Here is a 23114-nt window from a genome sequence, read left to right as displayed (position 1 = left end):
TTCCTTTGATGCCAGTTGCCCTGTGAGTACCCCTCCAAATGAGCCCATTTGCTAAAAGATTTAGCACACTGTCTTCAGTACTGGGCCCTGCTGTTTCATTTCCTGGCCAGGTCCACCCCATCAAGGTGACCAAGGGTCTAAGCATCATTGCGTTCATTTCATAGGACAGAGAGAATGTGGTCCCAGTGGTTGGAACTAGCATGTGGATTCAATGCTGTGCTCTTTTACTGTCCACACAGAATGCCAGGTGGATTGTATCTCCTCTTTCAAACATTATTTAAACATCTAGAAATAAGAGTGTTGGCATTTTTCTCTTGACAGTCATATTGGCTGTATTTAAGTGGTGAGAAGGAAAGGCCTGGAAAATGGAATCACCGCAGATGTCTTATCAGCAAAAGTCCCTCCCAGCAGCTTCCCCCTGGGCTCAGGGCCCCTGGGTTACCATTTAAAGTTCAAACTTACGTATGAGACTGTTTCATGGCAAAGGAAACTCATGGAGTCGTTGACTAAATGTCATCTTTGAAGGTCTCCGTGCATGTTTAAAGTTTTTTTATTACATCGATTCCCATTACGTTTCTCCAGTTTGATGGCAAAAGGAGGGAAAGTTACTACTGTTTCCTCTTGTTAACTTTCTGTGGTGATATTTTGTTGGCCTCACGAAAATCGGAGAAACTAGCTATCACTGCTTTGGACGCTGGGTTGTAAAGAACTGAGGTTTTTTGAGCCTCTGATTCTTTTCAGAAGGTGCTCAAGTATTGTAGTCAGTTATTGGAAGTTTGCTGAAAAGTAAATTAGAGTCAACAGCATATCATTTTTCAACAATCCTTTTGATGAAATGCTGATATTATATATAAGTAGGGTTTTCTCACTTGGCCTTTTATGAAGTAGCTTTCACTTGTCACGCAGCAAGTGGTGCAATGCTGCCCGAAATCTTTACCGGACCAAAATGAAATATAAATAAATTCACTTAGGAATATGGTGCAGTAATGCAAATCATCATGCACAGTTTATTGCCATTCATGCTCTCCACTTATGCCACATTTTGCCTTAAAAATAAAATACGAATAGCTGCACCACTGTCTTTCAGTTCGTACATTTTTCTGAATACTGCGCCACTATTGGATCATATAACTGAATACATTTAAATGGTTTCCTAAACCAAAAAATTTTGAAAGAAAGCAAAGAGTTTTCTTTCTAGAAATTTGACAGAGCATTTTATTTCCAGTTAGCTATTCATTCAAGCCTTGGATCACTTCTGTTTCTCTTTACTGCCCTTGATTAGATTATGGAAATAAGGGTAGCACTGATTTCTGCATCTGAAATCAGGATTCTTCAAATCTGCCAAATATGCCAGTTCAGCCTTGACCGAATGAGTTCCAGGTGAGCCCCAGGCAGGCTGCAGCGGGGGCTCCCACCTGTGCTTTGGGGACTATGATGAGATCACCAAGCCCAGTCCATTTCTCAATGGATAGGACACACTGATCTCTCATTTCAAAGCCAATGCATTGCTCCTTGGTTTTTAGGAAAGTAACTCTAGTTTTTATACGTGGCAAAGCAATACGGTAATTTACCTGCCTTCGTGAGTATGCTTAGTGAATGTGACTCAGGTGTTTAAACTCTTTATCTGACCTTTCTGCATTAGAATGATATTAAAGGAAGAGAAAGCTGTCTATACTTTGTTGTACCCAAAAACTCCTGGGGGTAATTTGTCACAGTTACAGAGTTACTTTTATTTTCTTACTTGGGTTTTAAGGAAACTCAAATATATATTTTCTGGATCCACTACTATAAAGCTTCCTACACAAGTTTACATCACTCTGAGCAAAATTAAAATGTGAAAAGTCATCATTTACACAGCAGATTGGAACACAGAAAGTCTCTTCTCTGATCACACTTCACCACTTCCTACCCTTCCCGCTGAATCATCACTGGCCACTTGCTGTCACTCCGACCACACACAGCCATTGCCATTCTCCCAACCCATGAGTTCCCAACAGTCCTGGCCGCCTGTCATTCCCAGCCTGAGCCCGAGATGTTCATTTCAATTCTGTCCTGTTGGATCTTCGGCTCCTCTAACCAGCCTGCTTGTGCAAGTTCACGGCCCTGGCTCACTCAGCTCCACCGTCTACTGCTGGGAACACCCAGCCTCCAACCCTGTTGACTGGATCCACTAGAGATCACTGACTTTAACCAAACCCTCTTTACTTTCTGGCAGTCCTTTTATTGATTCCTTTTTGACATGCTGTATTTTTCTAGATCGACACTGTCCAATAGAAATATAATGTGAGCCCCTAACTAGAAATTTTAAATTTCCTAGTAGCTTCCTCATTAAAAAGTAAGAAACCAGTAAAAGTAATTTTGATAATATATTTAATCCAACATATGCAGAGTATTAGCCTTTCAACAACAGAAATCAGTATAGAAAGTATTAATGAGGTAGGTACTCTACATCCTTTTTTTGGATTAAGTCTGAACTCAGATAGGTAGCTTATACCTCAGCATGTCTCATTTGGGGCTAGTGCTCAGTAGCCACATGTGACTCATCACTACTGTACTGAATTTGGCAGGCTCGGACCTCTCCTAATGTCTTCAAGCCCTACCCTTATCGTCCTCAGTCTCAGGAAGACCTCCTAACTCATTTTCCAGGATTTGAGTGAATCTCCCTCAAGCCACTTTCAGCCACTTTACCTTGTTCCTCTCCCACCTCAATGCATATCTGTAGCCACACCCATACATTCCCAAAATGTCTCTCCCTTTTTACCCATTCTTTTCATCCTTCTCCCTTCTTTGAAAAGAAAGAGCAATGACTAATCCCATCCTTTCTCCCCTTCTCTGAGACTTTGCTCCATCAAATCTCTCCTTCCCGAATCCTCACTGCTCCCTTTCCGTTAATATACCCAGGCTTTGCTCAACCTAGAGATTTGTTCTTGCTGCTCCTTGCCCAAACTACCTTTTATTTGCCATCTTTTTTATTACTTTGAATTTCCCATCATTTACCCAACCCTTTACAACATGGCTTCCATCCTCACTACCAGTTACACTCTCTGCCGAGTTATGAGTGACCTTCTAGTCTCCAAATACAGGTTCCTTTCTCAGTTATCATTTCCCTTGTTAAGTCTTCAGCATCTCTCACTGTAGTCTACCCCATTGTCCTGGGAGGTTTCCTTCTTCTTGACTGCTGTAACCTACACTGTTGACACTGTTGGGGTCCCCATTCTGACACTCAGACGGGACTCTTGATAAGCTCGACTTACTCCTTTGAATCTTACACTATGGTTTCATCCTCAGTTGCATTTCTTGGTCTCTCCTGTCTTGGAGGTTTCCTCCACTCTCATGGCCTCAATCATCCTTTCTACTCAGAATATACCCAAATGTAAATAGTCAGCCCTCTTTCCTAAATGGCCTTTGCTGGCCATTTAACTCAGGGCTACTGTGACAAAGCCTAAAAACACAAATCATTTGATGCCTAAGCTTTAAAAAATTTAGGAAGCATTGTAATTGTCAGCTTCATCTCACCCGTAATCCCTATCTCATCTCTGCCCTAGACTGTGTCAAAATGCTCTGCTTTGATGTCATCATGTCAGAACCTGGAGGTTTAAAAAGCAAGTGTCCGCTCTGTCCCCAACCAACTCGCCCTCAGATTTCCTGTTTTTGTCAGTGATACTAATCACTCAGTCATCCAGCTTTGAAATGCAGCCTTCACCCTCAATTAGCTCTTCCTCTTTTCTCCCACGGCTAATTAGTCACCATTCTTGTTGACTAATCCTTCATAATATTTCCCTTTATCCACTCCATCTCCTTAGCAAATTGTTCGCTACATTCACAAACCATCCCACGGCCTCTTTCATCAAATCCAGCACTATCTCTTCCTTGAACTCAACTTTTGCCATGTCTAATGACACAGAATATATTGGCAATCATTCAGCATTTGTAAAATGAATGTCAGTCTTCCCAGCTAGATCTTAACTTCCTTAAAAGCAGGAACAGAATTTTATGATCTCTTCATTCCTGGTTTTACTAGATGAATAGATGACCAATAACTGTTTACTGTTGATAATGGCTCGTTTTCTTAGAAATGTTTCTTACAAACTTTCACTTTAAATATCGAACTCTGGAAGGAGATTTAAATAAATCAGGTTACCCAAATTAATTTTGCATGCTTCGGGGAACATTCAACCTATAACCACGTAATGTGAGAGAGGCAACTTTTATTATTTTGGAGGAAGCATCAAACTTAGGGTTCGATCTTCTCCCATTAACTCCCATTAACTCACTCCCATAAGACAGATTTCTTAACTGTTAGCTTCTTCATCTGTTATACCTGTTATATAGCTATCCAGTGGAGTTGATTATGAAGTTAAATGTGGTAATGTCTAAAAGTGCTTTGAACATTTCCCAGAATCTATGTAAATAGATTACCGTGTCACAAAGTACCCAGAATAAACATCCCATTGATGTTGTAAGATGAATCTTTTGTTAACCTCCTCATTAGAAACCCCCAGCAATCTTAATACATTGATCGAAACACCTGTTGTATAATAACTACACCAAACTACTGTTGTTTAGCCGACAGTCCACGCTTTCTGCCTATAGTTTCTTCTCATAAAGCCCCTGCCTGGTACCTGTCATTCTCAGGCTGTTTGAATAGGTATCCAGAGATTCAGAAGGCTTTTCTAGACAGGTACACCATTTTTAACAAGTGTTAAGCAATTCAAGTGGGGGTTCACTCGGTAGTAGCAGATTTTATGTTTTCTTTGCCTGAAAACTTCCTGTAGAGTCTCCCGTGCCCCTTCACATCATCTCAGAGGTGGGTAAGCCCCCTTTCTCTAGCACTAAGGAGTGCCCCCTTTAGCACAAATCATGCTGTCTTATAATGTATTTGTTTCTAAACATTTCTGCCATGTGACTCTGTGGGTGTCATAAAACAGAAGATTACAACTTATTTGTGTGGGGGGTTTCTTTTTTTAAACAATTCATTAATTTTGATATCCCTGGCACCACCTGGCACAAAGCCTGGCCCTTAGACAAAAGTTCTTGCTCAATAAATACTGAATAAATGAACAAAATGGGGAAGAGGCAACATTGCAGATAATGGTGGTGTTTTTGTCTTTTTATTCTCCACCCCACCCTCCCCTACATGAAACAGAATAAATCTAGGAGGTTCCAGTTCCCCAGGCCCTTTAGCCCTGCTGGTCTGGACATAGGCCTAGGCTTACTTCCATTTGTTGCTCCAAATCCACTCAACCACAGGGAGCACTAGGCTTCTGTGGGGACCCCTTCTTCTCCTTCTTCTGCGCCTACCCTCAGAGGCCCGGGGGTGTCTTGTGTCGTGTCTTCTAAAAGATCCCTCTTCTCCACCTGAAAGGATTATTACCTTAGTGCTCTGTTCTCAACCAGCTCTTCTAAAACAAAAATCATTTGGGGAACGCCTTTGTACTTTGTTGTTAATGACAAGCCAATCTTTATTGCATTATCCCCTTTGCAATTAAAAAAAAAGATAAAAAGGGTTACTCTAAAGGACTGAATTTCTAATAGTAGAATGTCCGTCAGTGTGACTGGTGATTGGGGCGGGGAGAAGAGAGAGGCTTTAGAGCAGCCTTGCTTTTCCTTTGCCCCTAGAAACCTACTTGTAGAACCAGCCCCACTCAAAAGAGAAAAAAGAATCTTTGTTTCACACCAAAACATGCTTGTGATTCTGCCCTCTACTTCCTATGCAAAAGTGTTCTAAGAGAAAAAGAACAAATTTTTGCCCCCAGCCAAATGGCAGACTACTGCAATCTTGTGCGTTCATGTCATTGGTGGACCAGGTAGGTGAGGAGTAGGTGGGGATGGATGACAGATCAGCTCAAAAGTAAATTCTCTCTCTAGCTTCAGCTTGCTGAGGGATCCTCAGCCGGGTTTAAAAGAGCCCCCACCCCACCCCTTCAGTCCCTGATTTACTCTCCAGCCAGCCTGGGGGAAGACTGAAGCCAAGGGTGCATCCTGTGCTCGGCCACGCTCCTTATCTCCCCTCTACAGCATCAGAGGGTTGTCACCGGCTATGTGACCTTTTCGATACTGCTCCTTCAGTTAGTTACATACCTGAGTATGACGGGAGCAGTCCCCTGCTATCTTCAACCTGGTTACCTTCATTCTCCTTGAGCAAATGACTGGTATCCAATTCTGTAAACCAGCTGCGTCTCCGTGCCCTGCACAGGAAGCTGGCGGCGTAAGCAGCTGCCATTTTCATTTGGTTGCAAGACGGGAATTTTGTGTCTTCTTTTTCTGAAAACTTGTCGACGTAACATTCTATAAGGACCATTTGTTGCAACAACATGGTTGGATGACCTTGAGGTCATTACTAAGTGAAAAAAAGAGAAAAACAAATATGGGTATGATCTCGTTTATAGGTGGAATCTAAAATAGCTGAATTCATAGAAACAGGAGAATGGTGGTTACCAGGCTTAGATGGCGGGGGGCGGGGTGGGGGGACCTGGGGAGATGTTGTTGGTCAAAGGGTATGAACTTACAACTAGAAGGTAAATAAATTCTGGAGACCTAATGTACAGCATAGTGATTATGACTAACAATACTATATTATAAACTTCAAAGTTGCTAAGAGACTTGATCCTAAATGTTCTCACCACAAAAGAAATGATAGTTATGTGCTATGACAGAGGTGTTAGTTAGTGCTCTGGTAGCAGTCATATTACAATATATAAATATATCCAATCAACATGTCATACACCTTAGACTTGTACCATGTTAGATGTCAATTATATCTTAATTCAAAAAAACATTTGTGACTTGCCTAATTGGAGAATAAATTGGCATACATTCTTCAGCAAGGCTTCTATGCCTTTTTCATAATCTGGTGACTAGAATATTGAAAATACTTACATTATGTATCATATTTGAAGCACCATGGCTTTGTTCTTTTGAACTTAATTTTTTTTGTTTCTAAGTGAAGAGGAAGATAACTAAATGAGAAATGTGCTGCAGATTTTAAAGCTGTATTCCAGATTTTTAAGTCACAAAAGGTGAGCGAATAGATTATGCTGTACAAAATGGTTTAATCCAAATGTCAGCTCCAGGGACTCGTGAGACAGCTACTAACTTTTCAGTGTTGCTTGTTTTGGAGGAGGGCCGTGTTTTTAAAACCTTTGGCATTGGCTGGGTCTCTGAACCCACTGCCATGCTTCCGAAAGTACCACTTCTCCAGAACCTCTGTTTCCATCATTGCTGCCCCTTCTCAGCAGCAGGGACATGTGTATGGACTGAGATACACACCTCTAGGCCACCACTGAGGCATGAAATTTGCCAGCAGGGCACCAAGATGCACTCAGTCAGTGCCATCCACAGGAACAGAACAGGTGCTCCGAGTCCTCTGTACTTTCCATTTTGTTTCAAAGTCACAGATGGTGTAGCCCAGTGAGACACACTCATAGAGGTACGGTCGTGGGAGATTCAACAGCCTTTTTTTCTCTGTGAATTTATGAACCATCCTCAGGGATGGAAAAGAGTCCTGCGAAGACAAATACAATGACAGTGAGTGCTCTGGCGAAAGCCCTGTGTCTACTCACTTGTGTTTGAGAACCCAAAGGCCAGGTGAGGACGTGCAGCGACCACAGCTTTGTGGAATGAGCCCCACGGCAGCCCCCCAGTGGCACTGCGGGCGTTAAGTGTGTCTGTGGGCTGGGGGGGGGTTGTCTCCTCTCCACAGCTATTGACCTGCTGTACTGGCGGGACATCAAGCAGACCGGGATCGTGTTCGGGAGCTTTCTGCTGTTGCTCTTCTCCCTGACCCAGTTCAGCGTCGTGAGCGTCGTGGCCTACTTGGCCCTTGCCGCGCTCTCCGCCACCATCAGTTTCCGCATCTACAAGTCTGTCTTACAAGCTGTGCAGAAAACCGACGAGGGCCACCCTTTCAAGTGAGTGTCCCTGCCGGACCAGCCCTTGCCCAGCCTCTCACGGGACCCCTGCCCCCTGACTCTGTTTCAGCTCCTGGGCGTTTGGGTGATGCATTACTGGGAACCGACAGACCTCTCAGAGTCTCAGAGTCCCTTGAATGCCCTGACTTTTAATAGCTAATATTTCTGGTGAATTTCCAAAACGCCCTCGGTTATCCCTATTGTGACACTTATTGCTGTATTGAGTTTTTCTATTTTCATGACCGCAAATGAATTAATATACGTATTTAACATAAGTTTACATATGATATTAATATTTTTATACTTAATTATTACTAATAGCAATCATAATCCATTATATGGGTACAGTGTTTTATAATTTAAGGAGTGGTCAACAGTAAATCCTCCCAACCCTGTGAAGAAGGCAGGGCAGTGTAATCTCTCTTTACAGGTGGGAAAACAGATTCTAAGAAGCAAAGTGACTTGCCCGAAGTTACATGGCCAGTAACCAGTGTAGAGTCAGGACTAGGGTGTTTGGATTTTTATATTTATATATATATATACTCTGGAAGCTTAATACCACAGGGCCAACTTTCTGAGGGGTGCAAGGTTCATGAACAGTCTTATAATGTACGCTTCTCTAAATTTTTATACTGGGGAAATCTGACTGGAATGAACATTGAAAAGGAGGAATTTTGTTTTGTTTTTTTTTTTCATTTTATTTAAATTCAATTAATTAACATAGAGTGTATTATTAGTTTCAGAGGTGGAGTTTAGTGATTCATCAGTTGCAAGGGAGGATTTTTTTTAAGGCAATATAATAAAAGGACGAATGAAATGGGGCAGAGCTGTCAGCTGCACGGCACCCACTCCACCCCAAGTTATGTCCCGACTCTGGCTTGGGAGCCCGGGGCATTGCAGCACTCACTGACTGGCAGGTCCACCTGTCCCCCTGGTGCTGGCCCCAGAGTGCGGGCTGCACTACGGGTGGTTTCTGCTCCTGGAACGGAGGGACAGTTCTGAGACTTGCAGATGCTGCGGCAGATGGTTCTAGGCCAGAGTCAGTCAATTACCAGGAGGCCTCTGAATCCTCCCTGGCTCACCTTCACCGGTCAGCAGAATGAAGGCCTTAGGACCCCAGCCTCTTAAAAGGGGGAAAGATGCCTGTGTCACAGGGACTTACTGACAGAAAGGGAAAAAGCTGCGTATCAGACCTCCCTTCCCAGCCTCTGGTTCCTGGCCTCGGTGTTAAACAGTTACAGTCTAAGCATTCTTGCCCTTGAGATGTATTGGGCCTTCTTCTAATGCAGAGTTAACGGGTCTTCTGGGCTATAAACTTGGCTATCCAAGTTCCCACCCGGGAAGGTGAGAGAAGCGAAGTGGAGAGTCTTCATACCAGGGTTATATCATGCCTCCTTCAGTGGTCCCAGCCAGTGACCAGGGTTCGCATCTTCAGAGTCCTCCTCTGCCCCAGCCTCTGCCCTCCGCCATCCAAGGAAGGCTAGTTTCTTTCACATTCTTGGCCCCCAAGACCATCACGTTCAATTAGCTCAACTACTTTATCTTCCTTTAGGAGACACAATAAAAAACTTTCCTTTGGTTGAGTTATTTTTATCAGTAAAAAGAATTATCTGACTCAGAGTACATTTTGGATCAAAACTTACTATCTAGACAAATCAGCATTTTTCTGTTTTTTTCCTAAAGAGTATGAAAGCCATAAGATTTCAGTGTAGACTCTCTAAAATTCAAACCAAAATGCTACTTTACTTTTTTTTCATCTCAATTTACAGAGTTAGGTAACCACTGTAAGAACTCTAGAAATATCTTCTAGGTAGATGATGTGGTGCTGTCTTAGAATTGGGGGAGGGCAGAAGGAAGGGAAGATGGACCCTCTGTAGGGAGCATGGCCAAACAGGAGGATGGACTATTTGAGGAGCCTGGTTTATCTAACCATAATCACATGTCATCGTTTGAAAAATTGAAAAATGCGGTCACTAAAAATATTGCTCTTAGTAGAAACAGTGAGCTTTTGAATATAGCCCAGGTCACTTGAGTTTTCAGAGCTCTCTACCTAAAACCTGGAAGTATTTTCCAAAATTTAAACATGGAATATTAAAGTTTTGATAATGAACAATAATTGGCAGCTAGGATTTTCAGATACCTCAATTATTTAAAAAGATAATCCCTCTCCATTCAGCCAAGAAGAAATGAGGACTTTCACAGCTACCTAGTGGGCCAGGGATGTCTGGAGAATTCAGCAAAGGAGCTGATTTGGGGCTGACTTTTCTCTGCTTCCAGCCAGTTGCTCTGAATTATCAGCTACTACTGTCATGCTGTCTCAGGGACATAGAAATAGAGCGCACCACTAACAGCCATGATTCCCAGGTTCCCCCGGGCGCTGGTGGTGGGTGTGTGGGGTGCCCTGCAGCCCCCAGAGGTGACCCAGCTGTGTTCAGAGTGGGAGAAGGAAAACTCAGTTGTTTGGAGATTACCTCTGATAGAGCTCTCTGTGGGGATGGCTTCTTGACAGGACCTACTTGGAGCTCGAGATCACCCTTTCTCAGGAGCAGATCCAGAAGTACACAGACTGCCTGCAATTCTATGTGAACAACACGCTTAAAGAACTGAGGAGGCTCTTCCTTGTCCAGGACCTGGTGGATTCCCTAAAAGTACGGTTGCTTATGCCATTCAGTTGGCGGTCTTAAGTTTCTTTCTCCCTAAAGGTATACTGTAAACCACCACAGACTAGAGAATAAGAAGCAAGTGCTAATTGCATTCTAGAGTGAGAAAACCTCCAGCTCTACAGTCCCGTGGAGCTCATCCAGTCCAATCCCCTCATCTTAGAGATGCCAAAACTGTGGCGCAGAGAGCCTAAGACACTTGCTTGAGGTTGCCCAGTGAGTCACTGGCAGAGCCGGGATCAAACCGAGGGCCACACAGCTTCTAATTCTGTACTTTTTACAACACACCAGGCGGTCCGTCCTTACCATTTTCAATTCCTCAGCCAATTTCCTAAAATTAATTAAAAAAAAACTAGTTTGGGGAATGTGAAAAACGTCTGTGCTTTTTTCATTGCAAGAAACTCTGGACTCTGCTAATGGTGAGACGTGTGAGAGTCCTTACGTAGTGTGGGCTGTGAGACGGAGCGTCTGAAGCAGAGGACCTCAGACACCTAGTGTTACTCCTGGCACTCTCACTGAACTTCCAGGATTCTTCGAACACACTGCTTTTCCTACCCTGCGGTATATGTAGAAACCTGAAGTCAGCAAATCATGAGCCAGCCGGGCCCGAGCGAGGTTGTTATGGGTTTCCCATGCTCCCAGAACGCTTTGTACACGCTGGGAGGGGTCTTGTAGCAGGGGCTGCCCAGCGACTTTTGAAGGAAGGGCAGAAGGAAAAGTGAGTAACGTGGCCTGGCCCCTGAAGATGCTTTCCTGGAAGAACATCTTTCCAAGTAATGACTAGAGAGAGATACCAGGGAGATTGTAATTACTTACCCTAGGGCTTTTCAAGTGATGTTTCTATTTGTATGTGTAATGTAAAAAGAATGGGCTAGAGCAGAGGTCAGCAATCCTTATTTGTAAAGGGCCGTATAGTAAATACTTCAGGCTTTGCATGCCTGAATCTCTGTCCCAGCTACTCAGCTTTGCCATCATAGCAGGAAAGCAGCCAAACACAATGCATAAATGAATGACTGCGGCTGTGTGCCAATAAAACTTTATTTATCAACACTGAAAATTGCATTTCATATCATTTTTACATATCACATAATGTTATTTCTTGCTTTGATTTTATTCAGCCATTTAAAAATATAAAATTCATTCTTAACTCATGGGCCCAAAAAAAACAGGCCAAGGGCCAATAGTTTGCTGACCCCCATCTTATTATTTCATTGAGTCCTTCAAATCTTCTAACAAAGAGATCCAAAGGGTTCTGAGAGGAGTGAAGACTGGATCCTCTTTCAGTAATTCTGCGATGAGAATTTAATGCTTACATTTCCTACTGAAACCATGGTGTATTTTCCCCCCAATTTTAATCTAAAAAAAGTCAATGAAATAAGACTCTCATCTGTCATGAATGGTTTTAGAAGCTCTGATAATCATTTTGTTCTTCAGTTTGCAGTTCTGATGTGGCTCCTGACTTACGTTGGCGCTCTCTTCAACGGGCTCACCCTGCTGCTCATGGGTAAGGACAGATGAGCATGTTATGTCTTCCTTCACACGCTCCGTCAGCATGGAGCTTCCTAGGCTCTTACCTCTGAGTGTGTTGTCATAGGTTCCTAGGAACAGACGCCACATAGTACAGGGCGTTTCTCTGACCGTCATAGTTCAGTTGGAGAGTATAATATATATCACACATTAATAATGAATTCCTTAGTCTGAAGTATTTTTTTTTCCCCTCTTCAAGCACAACTAGGTTTATTTGGTTTCCAGTCAATATCTGTTTGCAACAGGCAGTTATGGACAGAAATTCATTTTTATCATGGGAGGGTTCAGTCCACCCTCATTCCAGGAATAATGGCTTAATATCTGTAAAAGGTTCACCATCCCTTTATTTTCCTTATGGACCGCCCTGCCGTCTTTTAGCTAAAGTGCTAGCTGCTATAAAATAATGCTATAAGTTCACATAATTATATAAAAATGTATCTAAAAGCTTATTCTCACTGATAACTCTCAGAATTTTAATACTGTATTTGTTTTTCATCCCAGCTGTGGTTTCAATGTTTACTCTACCTGTAGTGTATGTTAAGCACCAGGTAAGTCCTTCATGATGTCAGATATTCACCTTAAATTTTGACCTTGTGACCTTTGGATGTGCTCATGATTTCTTCCTCTTTGTAGGCACAGATTGACCAATATCTGGGACTTGTGAGGACTCACATAAATGCTGTTGTGGCAAAGTAAGTTACATCGAGCGATTCCTAAAAAGGAGAGACTGCCTTAGGCAGGTGTTTGTGGGGATTAGAGAGGGGTAATAAAGGGATAATAAAATAGGAAATTGATTTATGATCATTCACTTATTTGAGTCATGTATTCCACATCTTTCCCAATCATATTACTTCAGAAAATAAGTATACATTTTAAAACTCTCAATTAAATAAAGCTGTCAGTGGTTTACTTTAGGTATCATGATGAATGAGTTTTAATGAGTGAATGACGTTAAGTTCTATCTGGGAACTGACTCATGTCCAAGAACAAGGTGGGTTGGAGGAAAGATAAAAATTCCAGTTGTAAGAAGCCACAGCTAACGTGGACATTAATCTTAGTTTTCCATAACACTTAAATTAGTGTTTGTAAATCTAAATTAAATTAGTAAATTGTATTAAATTGTAAATCTAAATTAAATTAGTGCTTGTAATTAGTGTTTGTAAATCCATCTAAAATGATAGTTTTTATGTTATTTTATTAACAATTTTATTTTTATCAAAAGCTGACCTAGGCTCCCACTGGAAATACATGCCATGAAAGGGCTAGACTTGTTGACACAAACTCCCTCTCATAATCTTAGAATCACATGGCTGGACCTGAGCGGTGGTCAGAATTAGAAGGAAGTATTTTAGACAGCCAAAGATGTGTAAAACAAAACAAAAACAAAACAACCACTTTAAAGTTCTTCTGGTATTTGATTTGCATATCATCAGTTACGGTTCTCTCCTAAAGTATATAAAGGTTTTTGGTTTTTACTGTGTACTCTTCATATTCTTCCTCTTAAATTCATGGTGAACTTGGATCTAGATCAGATCTACAGCACATTTAAAAATGCCTGAAATTATCACCTTGAACCCAAATGCAACTAAGACCTAATGAAAATCAACAAATTGAAGCTCAAGTATTGGTTATTTTGTATTAAGAAACGGCAGCATGGTTAGTATGAAAGTTGGTGGTGCCAGAACCGGGGGAAACTGGTAAAGACCCCAGTTCGCAGATTCCTAAAACAGACCTATAGAATTAGAATTTCTAGCATTGGGGACCTGGAAACTATACTTTAATGAACTCCCCAGGTGACTTTTTGGCAATTAGAGCTGTGTTTTGGGGGGAACTAGAGCAACACCAGAACAAGAGCACAGCAAAACACCAGAATAGGAGCTTAGAAACTAGAAGATAAAAATTCTAGTCCTAAGTTGTCCAATACTTCATTTGGGGATCTTGAACAAATCACGTCTATTAATTTTTTATTTCATTGATTGATCAGTTGGTTCCAAAAAGAGCCATACCTGTGATGTCCCAGGTCGTGCATGTAACAGGCCCAGAGGGTATAAAGATGAATGGGATGACCCCCACCCTGGTGCAGCTCTCAGCCTCTCGGTGCGGACAAAACCGTAAAGAAATAAGTATAAGCCGATAGAAGAACTGCAGTGGAGTTGTATAAAATGGGAATGTCAGGGAGGTAAGGAAGTAACTGTTCCTGCCTGAGGGGATAACGGAAATGACACTAAACCCTCACTAAAATGAAAGCCTTTGTCTTACCGAGCTCAGCCCCTATAACACAGTACCGCAGACTGGGTGGCTTATAAGCAACACCAATTTATTTCTCACAGTTCTGGACCCTGGAGGTCCAAGATCAGAGTGCCCACATGGTCAGGCTCTGGCCAGGACCTTCTTCCAGCTTACAGACTTCTCGCTGTGTCCTCACGTGGTAGAAGTGGAAGGGAGCTCTCTGGGGTCTCTTTTACTGGACATTAATCCTATTCATGAAGGCTCCACCCTCATGACCTCATCACCTCCGAAAGGCCTCACTTCCTAATACCAGAACATTGGGGGTTAAGTTTCAACGTATGAATTTGGGACGGGAGGACACCAACATTCCGTCTATAGCAACCCTGAAGGAGGGCTGAACATTCACCAGGTGGGTGATGAGGGGAAAGACATTGCAGGAAGAAGAAAGAAAGTGTAGGTCATGTAGGAAACAGTGAGTCAGCCATTGTGTCTAAAGCTTAAATGAGTAGAAAGATCAACTGGAAAGAGTCTAGAAAAAGAGGCTGAGGTCAAGTGTCAAATGCTCTAAGGAGTGACTCTGCCCCAACAGGAAATGGCCAGCACCTACTGTTTTTATGCCAGGGTGATGTAATCAGAGCTGTGTTTTGCACAGATCATGATGACAATCTAATGGGAGGAGAGTTGAACTGGGGAGTGGAGACGTGGCAATCAGATTGGCTAGGAGGTGATCATAATTCACAGAAAGTGATAAGGGTCTAGGCCCGTTAAAATGGAGAGAAAGGAGAGAAGACAACGAACACACAGTGTATGAACATACATGTACAATGCAATTGTTAAATTAAAATTGGCAATCAGGACTGTGAAAAGGGAAAGAAAGAAAACATTATCCATGAGAACTACCAGGGTTTCTGTAATTGAGCTTTATTCAGATTTGGCTCTGAGCTTCTCAGTAGCTAGAGCAAAAAGAGAAACTAGTTGGGTTACACAGGTCTCATTATCAGAAAGGAGGAAACAGAAGTTCTTCAAGAGAACCTGTTTTGCCTGACACTAAATTTTGAAGGAAATTTCTTGGTGGGATCTTACCTCTAAAGCCTCCTTCGCCTCTGAAATTCTGACTCCATGTTAGAGTAATTCCCAGCACGGGAACTCACATCATTTTAGTGAAACACTCAAGAACATGATCTTTGGAATCAGGCTAGTTTGAGTGCATTTCTGGCATTTTCACCTATATGAGTTCATCATAAATGTTATTTGACTCTGTGAACCTGTTTCCTTATCTGTACACTGGGAATGTTAATACTTAACTCTTAAGGTTGTTGGGGAGTAAATGAGATAATGTCTGTCAAGTACTCTGACTTGGACATAAGACACTCTCAGTAAATACTAGGCATCATCATCATCATCCTCATCATCCTGCTATTACTGCCTAGAGATCGGTTGAAGAAGAATGTAGAGGACAGTCCTAGACCAGGACAGGAAGAGCTCAGTACCACTACCTTCTCTATGCAGAGTAGATAGATGGAGCCTGTCCCAGTCATTTCTGGGTCTCAGTTTGACGCACGGAAATGGGTCTCTATTGCTGCCTAGAAATGTGTTCGTAGACACTCCTACTTTGCTATTGTATCTTTTGGAATATTAAACTATTTGGTTAGCTAGCCAGTTAAAGCAACAACACACACTGAAGTCACAGAATGATTTCCTTAATGACACTTGTGACTTACCGTTTTTTGATATTATCTTTTTTCAGGATTCAGGCTAAAATCCCAGGCGCTAAAAGGCATGCTGAGTAAATCGATATCCCCCCGGGGACTGGACACGAACCAGAATGTCTGGAGTGGTAACAGCTCTGTTCTTACATGTTACTGCAAATTGATTGTTTCTCCCCCCACTACCATCATCTTAGAGACAAACTTTCAACAGCTGTTTTTAGGCTATTCCTAGAAAACAGCTGTACTCTTAGGATATTTGAGTCACTTGTGTCAAGCACTAAAGTATAGAGAAAAGTGTATTAGATGTGGTTTTAATTTTGTGTTGCTAAAAAAAAAAGTGCATGATGGTGAGAGCCCAACTTATTTTTTCTTCTTCGGTGTTCTCTTCCTCCTCTCTGCAATGCTTTTGTAGCTTCTAATGTCCCCCGTGGCTAGGCCTTTCCTGCCGAGTGCCCCGATGCAGTAGTGGAAACCGCTTACATGTCCTTGGGTTGCTGGTTGGATTCATCTTTAATAACAATATATAGAATTGTAGACTGATGTTTTAGTGTTTTTCCAACACACAACATAAAAATAAAAACAGTCGACCGTACTTCTGGTAATCAGTTTTGTATAACTTAAAATAATTAAATAAATGAATAACCCCTCCCCCCCCAAAAAAAACCATGCAGTACTTTTGTTGTGTGGGACTGACAGGCTGATTTACATGTATGGTAAAAAGTACCAGCATGTTAACTTTATTACAATTTGTATTACTTTCTCTGTAGTTCCTGATGGACCTAATTATGGACTCTGGATATTTGCACTTATGTACTTGATACTGAATGCATAAATAAATGTTACTAAATGTAAAACCTTCTCCCTCTCTTCTTGTGGGATGGCCAGAAAATGCAAAATTTCTAAGAGACAGTCTTCCGAGGACAGGCTAGGAAGCCTGAGACCAAGAGCTCACTTTGTTCCTGTCTCCAGGACCAGAGGGTGCCGTCCCAACTTGGTATATGCTCCTTTGGGTTATTGATGGAAGTCACTGAAAAGTAGTAAAACTGGCGTTGATGCAGATATTTTAGGTAGTTTCTTAAAAACTTGAAAGTGATATAAATCCTTCCATAAACTTCTTTTTAAATTTTTTTATATTTTATTTATTTTTTTATTATTTTTATTTTTAAAATTAAAATATAATGTACTATTTGTTTCAGGGGTACAGGTCTGTGATTCATCAGTCTTATACAACACCCAGCACTCACCATAGCACATACCCTCCCCAATGTCCATCACCAGCCACCCCATCTCCTCACCCCCCTCCCCTCCAGCAGCCCTCAGTTTATTCCCTAAGATTAAGAGTCTCTTATGGTTTGTCTCCTCTGATTTCATCTTGTTTCATTTTTTCCTCTCTTCCCCTATGATCCTCTGCCTTGTTTCTTAAATTCCGCATATCAGTGAGATCATATGATAATTGTCTTTCTCTGATTGACTTATTTCACTTAGCATAATACCCTCTAGTCCCATCCATGTCGTTGCAAATGGCAAGATTTCAAATTTTTGATGGCTGCATAATATTCCATTGTATACATATACCACATCTTTATCCATTTGTCTGTCGATGGACATTTGGGCTCTTTCCATAGTTTGGCTATTGTGGACATTACTGCTATAAACTTCTTATATGCAACAATTTATTTGCTATGAAGTCACTCTTTTGGTAATTCTTTCTTGAGTACCTAGTGTGCCAAGCACTGCAAATAGGGCTAGGAATAAGAGAGATGACACTTCCTGCCATCACTGAGACAAATCTTCTAAGGATTGCTTGCTGCTCTTCATAAAAATCCAATTGCCTATTTCATTTCACTGTTGGGGTCAAAAGTCGAAGATGATGAAGTTGAAGTAGAATAAGAGTAGCGGGAGTGAAAAGGGACAGTAACTTACAAAAAGTGGCCTTTGACCTGTTTCACACTTGGGCTTAGTAAGCACTCATGGAGGTCCCCTTCCATGCCGAGTGGTATGACGACCACAGGGGCAACTGGATGCTGTGCCAACAGCCAAGATGGGGGCAGGTGGGAGGGGGCTATGTGGAAATGCGAACTAAATAAAAGGCAGCATGAAGTAAGAGCTGTCTTCCAAGATTAGAACAACAGAGAAGGATTCTTGGAGGAGGTGAACTTTGCAGCTGGGTCCTGGTATGGATTTTTCCAGATGGAGAAGGTGGTTCATCCCAGTTTGGAGAAAGAACATGACCTAAGATGCTGAGGCATGGAAGCGCATGGCATACACAGGGAACGGTGCGTGACAAGCTGAATTGGGGTGTGAGGTGCTTGAGGTGAGGTTGTAGTGCCAGGTGAGGCTGAAAAGCTGGGTCGAGAAAACTAGGAAGAAACTTGAATGCTAAGGGGTTTGAGCTTTGTTTTTTAGATCTTAAGAGAGTCACATAAACACACTGAGGGATGCAGGATACTGGAGAGTAGAAGACTGTAGCATAACTAACACCAAACGGGTGACAAATGGGTAGGCCTTTGCTAAAGCAGCTGCAGGGAGAATATAAGGGAACTATTCACCTGTCCTTCATCCTTTCTCTTAGCCCAACATGCCAAGACCCGCTGTGCCAAGAGGAGCCACTAGGAGATGATGTGGAGGGAGATGGGACCAGAGTTGGTGATTGACTAGATGTGGGGTTTCAAGACCAAAGCTGACCCTGAGTTGGTACCTCCTCATTTTTCACACCCAGGCAGCTTTCTCGCCTCACCCTAGCCCCAGCTCTGTCTAAGAGTAGCTGTTCAGGAGAACACAACGCCATTTTTGAGGAGAGAAAGCCCAGAAGACCTGGTGTGGGGAAAGAAGATAATAAGCTGGGTTGGGTGCGCCTGCCATTTTTTATGGTTACTAGATACAGAAGAGGATCCTTTTTTCCATGTGTGCTTTCCAGTCTCCAACCTTTGGGATCACGCTTCTTGTAAATAGCTTCATTGTGTCAAACTAACCTTCCTCCCTATCTGCATTTGTAGCGTTTTCCTCCCTCCTGTTGGCCCAGAATTCCTTTCAAATGCAGCTGCTCATTAGGAGGATCTAAGGAGGAATCCCATTTGTTGGCAGTGGTGGAGAACGTTTCCTGAAGGGATTCCTGCCTTTACAAAATGATAGGTGTGGACACAGAATTTTACCAAATGGAACACGGGGCACAGAATATGGGCCAAGATGATATTCGAGGTGACGGATACAACATGAGGGCCCGATGAACAGGTACAAAGAGGACCAAGAACAGAATCTCCCAGGGACCCAGAGTGAGTGGGGTTATCCTGAAAGCTGTGAATAGTACCAATTTGTCTAGCCCGTGGATGGGCTAACCCACCAGAGGGTGGGTAGATACAAAAGCTGTGATGCGCTTTATGGATCATTTTAGGAATAAAAGAAGTAGAGTAGTTCATACATTCATACTTTTCCCACCTCTGTTAGTTTCCTGGGGTTGCCCTAGCAAAATGCCAAAAGCCAGATGACTTAACACAACAGAAACTTACTCTCTCCCAGTTCTGGAGCCTAGAAGTCTGAAAGGAAGGTGTTGTCAGAGCCCCGTTCTCTCTGATGGCTCTAGGGGTGAATGCTTCCTTACCTCTTCTGGCTTCTGGTGGTTGCCAGCAATGCGTGGTGCTCTTTGGCTAGTAGATGCCTCACTCACGCCAGGCACATGGCCATCTCCTCCCTGTGTCTTCACATGGCCTTCCCTATGTATCCACATTTCCTCCTTTTATAAGGATAGCAGTCATATTGGATTAGGGCCCACCCTCATGACCTCACTTTAATTTGATGGTCTCTGTAAAGGACCCTATTTCCAAATAAGGTCACATTCTGAGGTACTGGGGTTTGGGACTTCAGCATATCTTTTTAGCAGGACACAGTTCAACCCATAACACCATCCCAGGCATCACACTGGCCTTTATGCCACTGTGTGCACTTTCCCCCCTGTGCAGAGCCTGGGCCCGTTTCTCCGGTTGTTCTCCACTATGGAATTGCTGCTGAGAAGCGGAACGGCTCCTCCCTTACTCAAAGGTACTTGAGTATGGCTGAGTGCTGGGCCTCGCTTCACTACTACAATCACCACACTGTCCTGGACTAGAGCAGCTCCCAGCGCCCCAACTTTAGCATTCTCATCAGAGTGTGGAGAAGCAGATAGGGGACACAAAAGAGCCACCACTGATGTTTGGGTGTTAGCCAATGTAGTGGTGGTTTAGTGCTCTGCTGATCTAGGCAAAAGGGCCATTTGCTTTCAGACTCCAACCTGCCTCTCTAATGGTTTATATTGGCACCATCTTGAAGCTCCTAAAAATGATTTTTTTCCTTTTGATTTTTCTTTAGTTCAATACATTCAATATTACAGACTTAGTTTGGCTGGCCACTTTTTCCTTGATGAATAAATTGAAATGAATTCTTTTGTGTCCTGGGCCACAGGACTCCTTCTAAAGGAATTCTGCTGGAATGAGCTCTTCCTGCTTGTTAACCAGGGTTTTTCAAGTAGAAATTAAAGGACAGTACACAGCAACACAAGAGGCTAAATTATGAACCTCGTTGATAAACTAGATTTTAAGTCAATGTCAAAACTGTATTTAGAGACAAAGAAGGTCATTATATAATGACAAAAGGGTCAATTCAGTGGGACATATATCAATTGGAAAAACATATGCATCCAACACCAGAATACCTAAGTATGTAAGACAAATATTGACAGATCTGAAAGTAGAAACTGACAGCAAACAATAATAGTAGGAGACTTCAACACCCACATTCAACAAATGGACAGAACATCCAGACAGAAAGATCAAAAGAAACAACGCTATAGACCAAATAGACCTAACAGACATACTCAGAACTTTTCACCCAACAGCAGAAGAATGCACAATCCTCTCAAGTGCACACAGAACATTCTCCATGATAGATCACATGTTAGCTGACAAAACAAGTCTTAACAAATTTAAGAAGATAAAAGTTATACCATGTATTATTTCTGACCATAGTGGAATAAAACTAGAAATCAATAAAAGCAAGAAAATAGGAAAATTCACAAATATGTGGAAAATAAATAATACACTCTTGAACAATCACTGAGTCAAAAGGAAGTCAAAAGTGAATTTAAAAGATATTTAAGACAAATGAAAACAAAACCACAAATTACCAAATACAGCAAAAGCAGTTTAAGGGAAGTCTATAGAGATAGATGCCTTCATTAAAAAAGAGGAAAGATCTCAAATAAACAACCTAACTTTATACCTTTAAGAACTAGAAAAGAAGTATTAAACTAAACCCGAAGTTAGCAGAGGGAAGGAAATAATAAAGATCAGGGCAGAAATAAATCAAATAGAAAATAGAAAAGCAATAGAAAAAAACAACGAAACTATGAGTTTGTTATTTGAAAAATTACACAAAATTGACAAACTCTTACCTAGACTAAGAAAAAGAGAAAACTCAAAAATGAAAGAAGATACATTATAACAGATGTTCCAGAAATAAAAAGGATCATAAAGGACTATTTTTTTAAGATTTATTTATTTGAGAGAGAGAAAGCGTGAGCAGGGAGAGAGGCAAAGGGAGAGGAAGAGAGAGAATCCTCAAGCAGACTCCCCGCTGAGCACAGAGCCCAACACTGGGCTGGATCCCAGGACCCTGAGATCACGACCTGAGCTGAAATCAAGAGTCTCTTAACCGACTGAGCCACCCAGGTGCCCCAGGATCATAAAGGGCTATTATGAATGATTATAAGCAAACAAATTGGATAACCCAGAAGAAATGGATAAATTCCTAGAAACATACACCCTACCGACACTGAATCAAGAAGAAATAAAAAGCTTGAACAGACCACTAACAAATAAGGAGACTAAAGTAGTAACCAAAACCTCCTAACAAAGAAAAGCCCAGGACCATGTGGCTTCACAGTGAATTCTACCAAACATTCAAAGAATTATCAATTCTGAAATTCTTCCAAGAAATGAGGAGAATACTTCCAAATTCATTTTATGAGGCCAGCATTACCGATACCACAGCCAGACAGACATCACAAGAAAACTATAGGCTAATGTCTCTGATGAACGTAGATGCGAAAATCCTTTATTTAGAATACTAGCAAACTGAATTCAACAACAGCATCAAAAAGATTATATTCTGGGGTGCCTGAGTGGCTCAGTTAAACATCGGACTCTTGGTTTCAGCTCAGGCCATGATCTCAGGGTTGTGAGATCGAGCCCTGCGTTGGGCTCTGTGCTCAGCACACAGTCTGCTTAAGATTCTTTCCCTCTGCTCCTCCCCCACTTCACTGTCTCTCAAATAAAGAAATCTTTAAGAAAAAAAAAAAAGATCATATTGCATGGTCAAATGGGATTTATTCTTGGGATACAGGTTTGGCTTAACATACACAAATCAATCGATGTGATATACCATACTAATAGAATGAAACGTAACAAATCATATGATCCTCTCAGAGGCAGAAAAAGCATTTGATAAAGGTCAACATCCATTCATGATAAATATCAAAAAAATAGGTATAAAAGGACATTTTCTCAACATAATATGAAAAGCCCACAGCTAGCATCATGATCAATGGAGAAAAGTGAAAACTTTTCCTCTAAGATATGATACAAGGAAAGGATGCCATTTCTAACCACTTCTACTCCACATAATACTGGAAGTACTAGCAAGAGCAATCAGACAAGAAAAAGATATGAAAGGCATCCAAATCAGAAAGGAAGAAGTAAAATTATCTCTATTTGCAAATGATATGATCCTACATGTAGAAAACCCTGAAGATGCCACACACATAAAAAACTGTTAGAACAGTAAAGTTTCAGGATACAAAACCAACATACAAAAATCAGTTGCATTTCTTTGCACCAATATTCATCTATCGAAAAAGAAATTTAAAAAATCCCACTTATGATAGCATCGAAAGGAATAAAATACCTAGGAATAAATTTCACCAAAGAGGTAATAGATCTATACACTGAAAACTATAAGACACTGATGAAAGAAATTGAAGAAGACACAAATGGAAAGATATTCTATGTTCATGGATTGGAAGAATTAATATTTTTAAATGTCCAAAATGA

The 23114-nt window shown here is 41.7% G+C and overlaps 1 protein-coding gene across 3 annotated transcripts in view; it reads left to right on the top strand.

Annotated features, from left to right (window-relative positions):
- Positions 1 to 16334, top strand: part of RTN1 (reticulon 1) — a 215647-nt gene extending 199313 nt beyond the window's left edge. For all 3 annotated transcript variants that reach the window (XM_025870505.2, XM_073895300.1, XM_073895301.1), the window contains 6 exons: positions 7703 to 7910; positions 10420 to 10558; positions 12005 to 12074; positions 12599 to 12645; positions 12731 to 12789; positions 16074 to 16334. In XM_025870505.2, the coding sequence (XP_025726290.1) occupies positions 7703 to 7910; positions 10420 to 10558; positions 12005 to 12074; positions 12599 to 12645; positions 12731 to 12789; positions 16074 to 16116 (566 nt within the window). In that variant the 3' untranslated portion in view covers positions 16117 to 16334. The remainder of the gene's footprint in view (positions 1 to 7702; positions 7911 to 10419; positions 10559 to 12004; positions 12075 to 12598; positions 12646 to 12730; positions 12790 to 16073) is intronic.
- Positions 16335 to 23114: the final 6780 nt, after the last annotated feature.

The sequence above is a fragment of the Callorhinus ursinus genome, unplaced genomic scaffold (genome assembly GCF_003265705.2).
Source record: "Callorhinus ursinus isolate GAN/ISIS: 27379988/994484 unplaced genomic scaffold, GSC_fseal_2.0 scaffold8, whole genome shotgun sequence".
NCBI classification, from domain to species: domain Eukaryota; kingdom Metazoa; phylum Chordata; class Mammalia; order Carnivora; family Otariidae; genus Callorhinus; species Callorhinus ursinus.
This window is presented reverse-complemented; position numbering and strand designations above follow the sequence as displayed.